The sequence below is a fragment of the Pristiophorus japonicus genome, chromosome 7 (genome assembly GCF_044704955.1).
Source record: "Pristiophorus japonicus isolate sPriJap1 chromosome 7, sPriJap1.hap1, whole genome shotgun sequence".
NCBI lineage: Eukaryota > Metazoa > Chordata > Chondrichthyes > Pristiophoridae > Pristiophorus > Pristiophorus japonicus.
This window is the reverse complement of record NC_091983.1, coordinates 10,471,547-10,484,922: the sequence shown is the minus strand read 5'-3', so window position 1 is coordinate 10,484,922 and position 13,376 is coordinate 10,471,547. Positions and strand designations below refer to the sequence as shown.

The following is a 13,376-nucleotide window of genomic DNA, read 5'->3' as shown; positions in this document are numbered from 1 at the left end:
ATGTTGGCCTTTTTCCTCACAGGTTGGGACAGAGGAGAGGAAGCGATGCCGCAATTGTAGCGCCTTGGTCCGGTTCCATCTGGAACACTCATGAAGGATATATCGGTCTTGGAGGGGCTGCAGATTCACCAGAATGATAGCAGAGCTTAGAGGGTTAAATTGTGAAACAATTTGCTTAAACTTGGTTTAGAAGTTTGAGGGGTGACCGAATCAAGGTATTTTAAATAATAAAAAGATCTGATAGGGTACATAAGAAATAGGAGCAGGAGGAGGCCATTTGGCCTCTCGAGCCTGCTCCGCCATTTAATAAGATCATGGCTGACCTGATCCTGGCCTCAACTCAACTTCCCTGCCCGCTCCCCATAACCTTTGACTCTCTTATCCTTCAAAAATCTGTCTATCTCCACCTTTAATACACTCAATGACCCAGCCTCCACAGCTTTCTGGGATAGAGAATTTCAAAGATTCACAACCCTCAGAGAAGAAATTCCTCATCTCTGTTTTAAATGGGCGACCCCTTATTCTGAAACTATACCCCCCTAGTTCTAGATTCCCCCAGGAGGGGAAACATCCTCTCTGCATCTACCCTGTCAAACCCCCTCAGAATCTTATGTTTCAATAAGATCACCCCTCATTCTTCTAAACTCCAATGAGTATAGGCCCATCCTGTTCAACTTTTCTTCATAAGTCAACCCTTCATCTCAGGAATCAACCTCGTGAACCTACTTTTCAGAATGGCAGGCAGTGACTAGTGGGGTACCGCAAGGTTCTGTGCTGGGGCCCCAGCTGTTTACATTGTACATTAATGATTGAGACGAGGGGATTAAATGTAGTATCTCCAAATTTGCGGATGACACTAAGTTGGGTGGCAGTGTGAGCTGCGAGGAGGATGCTATGAGGCTGCAGAGTGACTTGGATAGGTTAGGTGAGTGGGCAAATGCATGGCAGATGAAGTATAATGTGGATAAATGTGAGGTTATCCACTTTGGTGGTAAAAACAGAGAGACAGACTATTATCTGAATGGTGACAGATTAGGAAAAGAGAAGGTGCAACGAGACCTGGGTGTCATGGTACATCAGTCATTGAAGGTTGGCATGCAGGTACAGCAAGCGGTTAAGAAAGCAAATGGCATGTTGGCCTTCATAGCGAGGGGAATTGAGTACAGGAGCAGGGAGGTGTTGCTACAGTTGTACAGGGCCTTGGTGAGGCCTCACCTGGAGTATTGTGTACAGCTTTGGTCTCCTAACTTGAGGAAGGACATTCTTGCTATTGAGGGAGTGCAGCGAAGGTTCACCAGACTGATTCCCGGGATGGCGGGACTGACATATCAAGAAAGACTGGATCAACTGGGCTTATATTCACTGGAGTTCAGAAGAATCAGAGGGGATCTCATAGAAACGTTTAAAATTCTGACGGGTTTAGACAGGTTAGATGCAGGAAGAATGTTCCCAATGTTGGGGAAGTCCAGAACCAGGGGTCACAGTCTAAGGATAAGGGGTAAGCCATTTAGGACCGAGATGAGGAGAAACTTCTTCACCCAGAGAGTGGTGAACCTGTGGAATTCTCTACCACAGAAAGTTGTTGAGGCCAATTCACTAAATATATTCAAAAAGGAGTTAGATGTAGTCCTTACTACTAGGGGGATCAAGGGGTATGGCGAGAAAGCAGGAAGGGGGTACTGAAGTTGCATGTTCAGCCATGAACTCATTGAATGGCGGTGCAGGCTCGAAGGACCTATTTTCTATGTTCCTCTGTTTCTCTGAACTGGCTCCAATGCAAGTATATCCCTCCTTAAATAATGAGACCAAAACTATACTCAGTAGTCTCGGTGTGGCCTCACCAATGCCCTGTACAGTTGTAGCAGGACTTCCCTGCTTTTATACTCCATCCCCCTTGCAATAAAGGCCAACATTCCATTTGCCTTCCTGATTACTTGCTGTAACCTGCATACTCACTTTTTGTGTTTCGTTAACAAGGACCCCCAGGTCTCTCTGTACTGCAGCACTTTGTAATCTCAACGATAACCTCATTTCCCACATTATATTCCTTCTGACAAATTTTTGCCCACTCACTTAGCCTGCCTATGTCCCTTTGCAGATTTGGTAGAGAGAGAGAAAATATTACCTCTGTTGAGGAAATCCTGAACAAGGGGGCAGAACTTAAAATTATAGCTAGGCCGTTGAGGAATGAAATCAGGAAGGACATCTTCATACAAAGGGCAGTGGAAGTCTGGAACTCTCTACCCCAAATGGCTGTGGATGCTGGGGGTCAATTGGAGCTTTCAAGACTGAGGTTGGTAGATTTTTGTTAGGTAAAGGTATCAAGGGATGTGGAGAAAAGGCAGGTAAATGGAGTTCAGGTACAGGTCAGTCACAATCTAACTGAATGGAGGAGCAGGCGCTCGAGGTACTGCATGGCCTCCTCCTGTTCCTGTGTAACAGGCTCGAGGGAGATGAATAGGCCTCCTCCTGTTCCTGTGTAACAGGCTCGAGGGAGATGAATGGGCCTCCTCCTGTTCCTGTGTAACAGGCTCGAGGGAGATGAATGGGCCTCCTCCTGTTCCTGTGTAACAGGCTCGAGGGGCTGAATAGGCCTCCTCCTGTTCCTGTGTAACAGGCTCGAGGGAGATGAATAGGCCTCCTCCTCTTCCTGTGTAACAGGCTCGAGGGAGATGAATGGGCCACCTCCTCTTCCTGTGTAACAGGCTTGAGGGGCTGAATAGGCCTCCTCCTGTTCCTGTGTAACAGGCTCGAGGGAGATGAATAGGCCTCCTCCTCTTCCTGTGTAACAGGCTCGAGGGAGATGAATGGGCCTCCTCCTCTTCCTGTGTAACAGGCTCGAGGGAGATGAATAGGCCTCCTCCTGTTCCTGTGTAACAGGCTCGAGGGAGATGAATAGGCCTCCTCCTGTTCCTGTGTAACAGGCTCGAGGGAGATGAATGGGCCTCCTCCTCTTCCTGTGTAACAGGCTCGAGGGAGATGAATAGGCCTCCTCCTCTTCCTGTGTAACAGGCTCGAGGGAGATGAATAGGCCTCCTCCTCTTCCTGTGTAACAGGCTCGAGGGGCTGAATAGGCCTCCTCCTGTTCCTGTGTAACAGGCTCGAGGGGCTGAATAGGCCTCCTCCTGTTCCTGTGTAACAGGCTCGATGGAGATGAATGGGCCTCCTCCTGTTCCTGTGTAACAGGCTCGAGGGGCTGAATGGGCCTCCTCCTGTTCCTGTGTAACAGGCTCGAGGGGCTGAACGACCTCCTCCTGTTCCTGTGTAACAGGCTCGAGGGAGATGAATGGGCCTCCTCCTGTTCCTGTGTAACAGGCTCGAGGGAGATGAATAGGCCTCCTCCTGTACCTGTGTAACAGGCTCGAGGGGCTGAATGGGCCTCCTCCTGTTCCTGTGTAACAGGCTCGAGGGAGATGAATGGGCCCCCTCCTGTTCCTGTGTAACAGGCTCGAGGGGCTGAATGGGCCTCCTCCTGTTCCTGTGTAACAGGCTCGAGGGAGATGAATGGGCCTCCTCCTGTTCCTGTGTAACAGGCTCGAGGGAGATGAATGGGCCTCCTCCTGTTCCTGTGTAACAGGCTCGAGGGAGATGAATGGGCCTCCTCCTGTTCCTGTGTAACAGGCTCGAGGGGCTGAATGGGCCTCCTCCTGTTCCTGTGTAACAGGCTCGAGGGAGATGAATGGGCCTCCTCCTGTTCCTGTGTAACAGGCTCGAGGGAGATGAATGGGCCTCCTCCTGTTCCTGTGTAACAGGCTCGAGGGGCTGAATGGGCCTCCTCCTGTTCCTGTGTAACAGGCTCGAGGGAGATGAATGGGCCTCCTCCTGTTCCTGTGTAACAGGCTCGAGGGAGATGAATGGGCCTCCTCCTGTTCCTGTGTAACAGGCTCGAGGGAGATGAATGGGCCTCCTCCTGTTCCTGTGTAACAGGCTCGAGGGAGATGAATGGGCCTCCTCCTGTTCCTGTGTAACAGGCTCGAGGGAGATGAATGGGCCTCCTCCTGTTCCTATGTAACAGGCTCGAGGGAGATGAATAGGCCTCCTCCTGTTCCTGTGTAACAGGCTCGAGGGAGATGAATAGGCCTCCTCCTGTTCCTGTGTAACAGGCTCGAGGGAGATGAATAGGCCTCCTCCTGTTCCTGTGTAACAGGCTCGAGGGAGATGAATAGGCCTCCTCCTGTTCCTGTGTAACAGGCTCGAGGGAGATGAATGGGCCTCCTCCTGTTCCTGTGTAACAGGCTCGAGGGGCTGAATGGCCTCCTCCTGTTCCTGTGTAACAGGCTCGAGGGAGATGAATAGGCCTCCTCCTGTTCCTGTGTAACAGGCTCGAGGGAGATGAATGGGCCTCCTCCTGTTCCTGTGTAACAGGCTCGAGGGAGATGAATGGGCCTCCTCCTGTTCCTGTGTAACAGGCTCGAGGGGCTGAATGGGCCTCCTCCTGTTCCTGTGTAACAGGCTCGAGGGAGATGAATGGGCCTCCTCCTGTTCCTGTGTAACAGGCTCGAGGGAGATGAATGGGCCTCCTCCTGTTCCTGAGTAACAGGCTCGAGAGAGATGAATGGGCCTCCTCCTGTTCCTGTGTAACAGGCTCGAGGGAGATGAATGGGCCTCCTCCTGTTCCTGTGTAACAGGCTCGAGGGAGATGAATGGGCCTCCTCCTGTTCCTGTGTAACAGGCTCGAGGGAGATGAATGGGCCTCCTCCTGTTCCTGTGTAACAGGCTCGAGGGAGATGAATAGGCCTCCTCCTGTTCCTGTGTAACAGGCTCGAGGGAGATGAATAGGCCTCCTCCTGTTCCTGTGTAACAGGCTCGAGGGAGATGAATGGGCCTCCTCCTGTTCCTGTGTAACAGGCTCGAGGGAGATGAATGGGCCTCCTCCTCTTCCTGTGTAACAGGCTCGAGGGGCTGAATGGCCTCCTCCTCTTCCTGTGTAACAGGCTCGAGGGGCTGAACGACCTCCTCCTCTTCCTGTGAAACAGGCTCGAGGTACTGCATGGCCTCCTCCTGTTCCTGTGTAACAGGCTCGAGGGGGATGAATGGGCCTCCTCCTGTTCCGGTGCAACAGGCTCGAGGGGCTGAACGACCTCCTCCTGTTCCTGTGTAACAGGCTCGAGGGGCTGAACGACCTCCTCCTCTTCCTGTGAAACAGGCTCGAGGTACTGCATGGCCTCCTCCTGTTCCTGTGTAACATGCTCGAGGGGGATGAATGGGCCTCCTCCTGTTCCGCTGTAACAGGCTCGAGGGGCTGAACGACCTCCTCCTGTTCCTGTGTAACAGGCTCGAGGGGGATGAATGGGCCTCCTCCTGTTCCTGTGTAACAGGCTCGAGGGGCTGAACGACCTCCTCCTGTTCCTGTGTAACAGGCTCGAGGGAGATGAATGGGCCTCCTCCTGTTCCTGTGTAACAGGCTCGAGGGGCTGAACGACCTCCTCCTGTTCCTGTGTAACAAGCTCGAGGCGCTGAATGGGCCTCCTCCTGTTCCTGTGTAACAGGCTCGAGGGACTGAATGGCCCCCTCCTGTTCCTGTGCAACAGGCTCGAGGAGCTGAATGGCCTCCTCCTGTTCCTGTGTAGCAGGCTCATGGGACTGAATGGCCTCCTCCTGTTCCGGTGTAACATGCTCGAGGGGCTGATTGGCCTGTGCATCTATATGACATGGATACCAAAATGTGTGTGTGAAAGTTAGTCACCACACTGAAAGAGAGCTGCTTCTTAGGCGGTCCCTCATATAGAGGATGACTTGCTTCCACCAAAAAGGGGCGAGTTCAGGACCCGAACATGTTGAAGGGTGGAAGATGCCTATGCATGTTTTTTTTTTAAAAACGTGTGGTGACCGTTGCACATCAGCCACCACACGCACTTGTCAGAGCTAGGATCTTGGTTCAGTGGCAAGGATTAACCAGGACGACTGGAGACCTGCTCTGCTGCACGGACCTAGTGCGCACACATATCGCAGTGTGGGCTGGGCCCGTTCTGCCCCTGGGCCCCTGGCCCCGAACTCACGCCTCTCCTGGGCCCGATCACGTCGCTCTCAGAAGTGCAGCGGAAGACAGCAGTATAGACAGAGTTCGCAGTGAAAGATTGCAGAAGAGTTTATATCAGTTCTACAAAAATAAAACACTTGCACTTACATAGCATTACATCACCTCAAAACATCTCTCTCATTTCGCAAAGTGAATTACTTTAAATGCGGTGATTTATGGGGGGAGTCAAATGGTAGTTAAATTTAATGGCCAAGAGTTCTGCATTTGGGCCCTAAATTGCGTCTGTTTTGAGAAATGATTTTTTTACTCCTCAGGTTTCCACTCAAAGCCATTTGCATATCGCCAAACGCAAGAACGCAGAATCAGCCTTGAACCAGTGCAATCGGGCCGTGTTTGAAATCGTGATTTTTTTGAAAACATTCGCTTCAAAAAAAATATTCCTTGATATATTTAAGAGTGATAACTTGGGCAGAATGCTTTAAGTGTCAGCTTGTGGGACAGCACACACTGAAAATGGATTTATCACAACAGATAACCTGATTAATCGAGATGTCAATCCAGCACCTGTGAGTAACCCGAGTTTAAATGACTGAAAATGACTTTTAATAACTATACTGAACTATTTACTGGTTATAATGGGAACAGTAGTAATTTTCTTAGTAAATTAAAAAAAATGAATTCAAAACCTTTTAGTGTCCTTGCGTCCAAAAGAACCAGCTTAATTGTTAGAGCTTCCTCGAAGCTCTGTAAACGGGACAATTGGTGGAAACTCCCAGAGATGATTAATTCACCCTGCGGACAGCTTCTTGTACAATGTTTTTTAAACTAGCGCAAAAGATTGCGAAACTCGATTTGCGCTGCACGTAATCTGGGCTTATAATTCTGCCATCTTATGCGCCGAAAAAAACCAGCACAATCGAGCGGAAACTCTACCCCACAACTTATAAATGTAAACTTTGTGCATTGGGCAACAAGATATGGGACCCAAGTACAGTCTACCCATTGAATTGGAAATTGTGCTTTACGCCAAAGAGATGGGGCCGAAAATTGCGGTCGGAGGTTTCCTTCGTACGAACATCTCTGACCCGAAAAAAATCTACGAAACTACATGTTGGTCCCGGTGGAACGTCTAAGAGGCCTTCATTCACTGCACACACCGCATTGGAAGATGTTTTTCACGCATCTGCTGGAATCACGTGGGCCTGGACCACCAATCACTGTCTAGTATTCTCATTGATAAGAACATAAGAAATAGGAGCAGGAGTAGGCCATTCGGCCCCTCGAGCCTGCTCCGCCATTCAATAAGATCATGGCTGATCTGATCCTGGACTCAGCTCCACTTACCTGCCCGCTCCCCATAACCCTTTATTTCCTTATTGCTCAAAAATCTGTCTATCTCTGCCTTAAATATATTCAATGACCCAGCCTCCACAGCTCTCTGAAACTCAGTTTGTACGGGCTCCCATTACTATGAGACTAACCCCCTAAAACACCAAAACACATCACAATAAATTAAAAAAGCACGTTGCATATTTAAAATTAATTGAAATTAAATGTAATTAAAAGTTTTAGAAAAAATATTTTGGGGAATTTTTTTTTAATGTGTTTTAAATAGGTTAAAAATAAACTTACCTTAATGGACAGGGTTTTTAATATAACAATGAAAGATCAAATTGAATTTTTCTATGTTTTAAAAGTGTTACACCGGTAAAAGTAAGCTTTTAGCAGGCGTAAAAGTTTGAAGGACATTCGCTGGGGATCAGTTGGGCAAATCGCCCAATATCTCCCGTGCAGATGTCCTTCTCCCGGGGATGCGTAGAAGACATTTTGACAGATCGGAAAAGCCGGTTCTCGGAGCATGCGCATCGCGGCCGGAGAACCGGCTTTTGCGAGGCCTTGCCTGCTGCGTGTGCACTCCGTACGGACCCGGCTTACCGCAATTTCCGGCCCATGGAATTGTCCAGAAGTTAAATGAACAGCACAGGAGGGATTGCACAATTAACCTGGAGTAGACTGAATAAGGAGACCAGAAGAGAATGAGCACAGGAGAAGGACTGAAAGCATGGCGTGCTGTCTCTCGGGGAGAGATTACAAGGAGTGCCAACAGTAAATACATTGCTCTCCCCAAGAGAGGGATTGAAAGACCTTGATAAATATAGAGCTATCAGCTTTTCCCATCTGGTAAAACTCCCTGTTTTAAACGACTCTTCAGAGAGTGGGCTGGTAATGTAAAAGTGGAAAGCGCGGCTTTAAGATAACGAAGTGCTGACCCTTGGGCACCCGGCGCTGCTGGTGTGAAGATTCCGCCTGCACTCGGAGCCAGAAAACGCAACTCAGACCCATTTCCTCCTCGCAAATCCCACACAACAGCCTCGCTGTAGCTTTCCAAGAATCACACTGGGGTTTGACAGCTCCAGAACAGAGCCACATCTGCCAGAGTAATCACTTGACATTACTGCAGCAAGTAGGTTCATGAAAACCACCAAAACACAGATGGCAAAAGCAATAATTCTCCTTTGCTGTTGGTGAGAAGCCAGGCATATTGCATCAAATGGAGAGCGTGTCAACAGCCAGCGTGCAAACGCCACCACTCAGCCACGGCAACAATCAGGCCTTTCGAAATTCAATCCACCCCGCAGCTGCGATCCAAGGAGTGCCCAACACTCCAATCCACTAATCACAGCTGGACGAGGCTTCTCGTTCCTCCACTTCTTTTAATATTCATTCTTGGGATGTGGGCGTCGCTGGCAAGGCCAGCATTTATTGCTCACCCTTGAGACGGTGGTGGTGAGCCGCTGCCTTGGACCACTGCAGTCCGTGCGGTGAAGGTACGCCCAACAGTGCTGTCAGAGAGCCAAAGGTGAGCAGAGGAAACGTTTCAAGGACACCCTCAAAGCCTCCCCGATAAAGTGCAACATTCCTACCAACCACCTGGGAAGTCCCTGGCCAAAGACCGCCCTAAGTGGAGGGAGTGCCTCCGGGAGGGCGCTGAGCACCTCGAGTTTCATCGCTGAGAGCACGCAGAAGCGCAGGCAGCGGAAGGAGCGTGCGGCAAACCAGTCCCACCCACCCTTCCCCTTCAACCACTGTCTGTCCCACCTGTGACAGAGACTGTGGTTCTCGTATTGGACTGTTCAGCAACCCAAGAACTCATTTTAAGAGTAGTCTTCCTCGATTCCGAGGGACTGCCTATGATGATGATGATGATGACAGAGAGGGAGTTCCAGGATTTTGACCCAGCGACGATGAAGGAACGGCCGATATATTTCCAAGTCAGGATGGTGTGTATCCTGGAGAACTTGCAGGTGATGATGTTCCCATGACCCTGCTGCCGCCTTTGTCCTTCTGGGTGGTAGAGGTCACGGGTTTGGGAGGTGCATCTTGTAGATGGTACACACTGCAGCCACGGTGCACCAGTGGTGGTTCCCTGGCTTGATAGTAACGGTAGAGTGAGGGATATGCCGGGCCCTGAGATTTACAACTCTGCTGCTGCTGATGGCCCACAGCGCCTCATGGATGCCCAGTTTTGAGCTGCTAGATCTGTTCTGAATCTATCCCATTTAGCACAGTGGTAGTGCCACACAACACGATGGATAGTGTTCTCAGTGTGAGGACGGGTCTTCATCGCCACCATGCGGTGGTCACTAATACCAATGCGGTCATACACAGATGCATCTGCGACAGGTAGATTGGTGAGGACGAGGTCAAGTAGGTTTTTCCCTTGTGATGGTTCTCTCACCACCTGCTGCAGGCCCTGTCTGGCAGTTATGTCCTTCAGGACTTGGGTCAGTAGTGGTGCTACCGAGCCACTCTTGGTGATGGACATTGAAGTCCCCCACCCAGAGTACATTTTGTGCTCCTGCTACCCTCAGTGCTTCTTTCCCGTGCTGTTCAACATGGAGCAGTACTGATTCATCACCTGAGGGAGGGCGGTAGGTGGTAATTAGCAGGAGGTTTCCTTGTCCATCCTTGACCTGAAGCCATGAGACTTCATGGGGTCCAGAGTCAATGTTGAGGACTCCCAGGGCCATTCCCTCCCGACTGTGTACCCCTGTGCCCCCCCCCACCCCTGGTGATTCTGTCCTGCCGGTGGGACAGGATATACCCAGGAATGGTGATGGAGGAGTCTGGGACATTGGCTGAAAGGTATGATGCTGTCAGGCTGTTAATGTAGCACGTACAAGAAAAGACTTGCATTTCTATAGCACCTTTCACAACCTCAGGATGTCCCAAAGTGCTTTACAGCCAATCAAGTACTTTTAAAGTGCTGTAATGTAGGAAATGCACCAGCCAATGTGCACACAGCTAGTTCCCATAAACAGCAATGTAATAATGACCAGATAATGTGTTTTAGTGATGTTGGTTGAGGGATAAATATTGGCCGACACTGGGGAGAATTCCCGTCTTCTTCAAAATAGTGATGTGGGATCCTCTACGTTAATCCGAGGCGCCAGACAGGGCCTCGGTTTAACATCTCTTCCGAAAAACAGCGACTCTGACAGTGCAGCATTCCCTCAGTACTTCCCCTCTGACAATGCGGCGCTCCCTCAGTACTGCCCGTCCAACAATGCAGTGCTCGCTCCGTACTGTCACTCCGACAGTGCAGCGCTCGCTCAGTACTGGCCCCTCCGACAGTGCAGCGCTCCCTCAGTACTGCCCCTCCGACAGTGCAGCGCTCCCTCAGTACTGGCCCCTCCGACAGTGCAGCGCTCCCTCAGTACTGCCCCTCCGACAGTACAGCGGTCACTCAGTACTGGCCCCTCCGACAGTGCAGCGCTCCCTCAGTACTGGCCCCTCCGACAGTGCAGCGCTCCCTCAGTACTGGCCCCTCCGACAGTACAGCGGTCACTCAGAACTGCTCCTCTGACAGTGCAGCGCTCCCTCAGTACTGCCCCCTCCGACAGTGCAGCGCTCCCTCAGTACTGCCCCTCCGACAGTGCAGCGCTCCCTCAGTACTGCTCCTCTGACAGTGCAGCGCTCGCTCAGTACTGGCCCCTCCGACAGTGCAGCGCTCCCTCAGTACTGCCCCTCCGACAGTGCAGCGCTCCCTCAGTACTGCCCCTCCGACAGTGCAGCACTCCCTCAGTACTGCCCCTCCGACAGTGCAGCTCTCCCTCAGTATTGCACTGGGAGTGTTAGTCTGGCTTATGTACTCAAGTCCCTGGAGTGGGACTTAAACCCACGACCTTCTGACTTAGAAGCGAGAGTGCTGCCCAATGAGCTGACACTTAAAGCAATCTATTCCGACTAAGAGTGGCAAAGCGAGAGATTATGTACCTTGCCCCATTTGAATAATACTGCAGCCCAGACTAGCAGAGGTACGACTGATTGTTGGACATGCGGGTATATGGACCAGCGCACAAGGAAAAGGAAATCCTCATCTTTTTGCTTTCTGGAGTAAAACTCAGATCATTCAGAAAAGTTTCGGAATACGTATAGTCAGATTCCAAAAATAAATTACCTCCAACTTGTAATCTCTTCCTGTGTCATATTGATAACTGTCTCCGCTTCGATGTAGAAGTTTTTTTTAATTGGTGGAAGGCCTTAATGCAAAAAGAGAAAGCGGTTATTGACAGTCGATTCTTTCTGGTCAACCTTAATATGTGCTCCAGGTCCACAGCCTGGGCCCTCACTGGTGACCAGGGTTCAGAGTGTTTACGTAATGAGGCAGAAGGGAAATACCAACCAGCCCACTTCATCGCTGCGTATTTCTCCCTATTTGCACGCAACGAATTCCAGTTGATGACAGGATGGGGTGCCTTCATACCACCTCCCTTGGCTGGTTGAGTGTCAGGGCAGGTCCTTGCACTGCTGCTCAGCTTCGATGTAAAGCCTTCAGAGTGATGGGCGAGGGAAGGAAGGAAAAGAGACAAGCAGTTAATGCAGATTTCCGATCCATCGTGAGCTTCCCCTCACGTCTGGGATGTCAGAAGGAGTTGACACTACAAGCTGGGTCCCACTGATCTGGCATGCACCGGTCAGTGACCAGTGGCCCCACACAGACCGAGAGGCACAGTAAACTGTGGCCCCACATAACCAGCACGCCCCTGGGCAGCATACCGCGAGACACAGCGCACTTTGTACAGTTACAGTTAGAACATTGCGTATTGGCAGACACTGTAATCAGTGTGGACACTCTCCCTCCCTCCCCACCACCCCCCTCCGCCTCATTCAGTCAGCAAACATTCTGGATACAGAGTGGAGTTTACAAAGCTTTGCAATAAACCTGAAGCAACATATTCAAACAACATTTGATGCTAAGAATGAACAAGGGATGCAGACTTCCTATGAGTGGAAATGTTCTCTCTGCAAGATGGATGCAGAGAGGATATTTCCACTCACAGGGGAAACTAAAACTGGGAGGTATAGTCTTAGAATAAGGGGCCGCCCATTTAAAACTATGAGGAGAAATCTGTGGAATTCTCTGCCCCAGAGAGCTGTCATTGAATATATTTAAGGTGTGGATAGATGTTTGAGTGATAAGGGAGTAGAGGGTTATGAGGAGCGGGCAGGGAAGTGGAGCTAAGTCCATGATCAGATCAGCCATGATCTTATTGAATGGCGGAGCAGGCTCGAGGGGTCAAATGGCCCACTCCTGTTCCTATTTCTTATATCCCTCTTCCCTGTCTCCACCCTCACCTCCAACAAATGTGAGGAGCTTATGGCCATCTTTGTCTCTAAGATTGAGACCATCCGATCAGCTGCCTCTTCCCTTCCTTCCCCTAGCCCACTGGACAAAACTTCCTTTAAGGATTCCCCCTCCCACCCCCCCACCCCGGAGCCTTGAACTCACATTTTTCTCCAGTTTCTCTCCGATCTGCCTTCATGACCTCTCCATGCTCATCCTGTCCATGAGACCCACTTCCTGATCCCTCGACCCTATTCCCACTAAACTGCTGACCACTCAACCTCCATCTCTGGCTCCCATGTTCGCCGACATTGTTAATAGTTCTCTCTCCTCAGGTACTGTCCCCCGCTCCCTCAAATCTGCCGTCATCACCCTTCTCCTAAAAAAAAAACAACCCGTCGTCCTTGCAAACTATCGCCCCATCTTCAACCTCCCTTTCTATCCAAAGTCCTTGAACGTGTTGTCGCCTCCAAAATCCGTGCCCATCTTTCTTGCAATTCCATGTTTGAACCCCTCTAATCCGGTTTCCTGCCACAGTACCAAAATGATTCTCATCAAAGTCACAAATGACATCCTTTGTGACTGTGACAAAGATAAACTATCCCTCCTCGTCCGGCTTGACTCGTCTGCAGTCTTTGACACGGTTGACCACTCCAGCCTCCTCTACCGCCTCTCATCAGCGTCCAACTGGTTGCATTCTCATCTATCTAAACTTAGCCAGAAAATCACCTGCAACGGCTTCTCTTCCTGCCCCCACATCGTTACCTC

At 50.4% G+C, this 13,376-nt stretch overlaps 1 protein-coding gene across 3 annotated transcripts in view; it reads right to left on the bottom strand.

Annotated features, from left to right (window-relative positions):
- ddx43 (DEAD (Asp-Glu-Ala-Asp) box polypeptide 43) overlaps positions 1 to 13,376 on the bottom strand; it is a 91,429-nt gene that overhangs the window by 64,075 nt on the left and 13,978 nt on the right. For all 3 annotated transcript variants that reach the window (XM_070884777.1, XM_070884778.1, XM_070884779.1), the window contains exons 4-5: positions 11,667 to 11,813; positions 11,442 to 11,523 (exon numbers count right to left, since the gene is read on the bottom strand). In XM_070884777.1, coding sequence (XP_070740878.1) covers positions 11,442 to 11,523; positions 11,667 to 11,813 — 229 coding nt within the window. The remainder of the gene's footprint in view (positions 1 to 11,441; positions 11,524 to 11,666; positions 11,814 to 13,376) is intronic.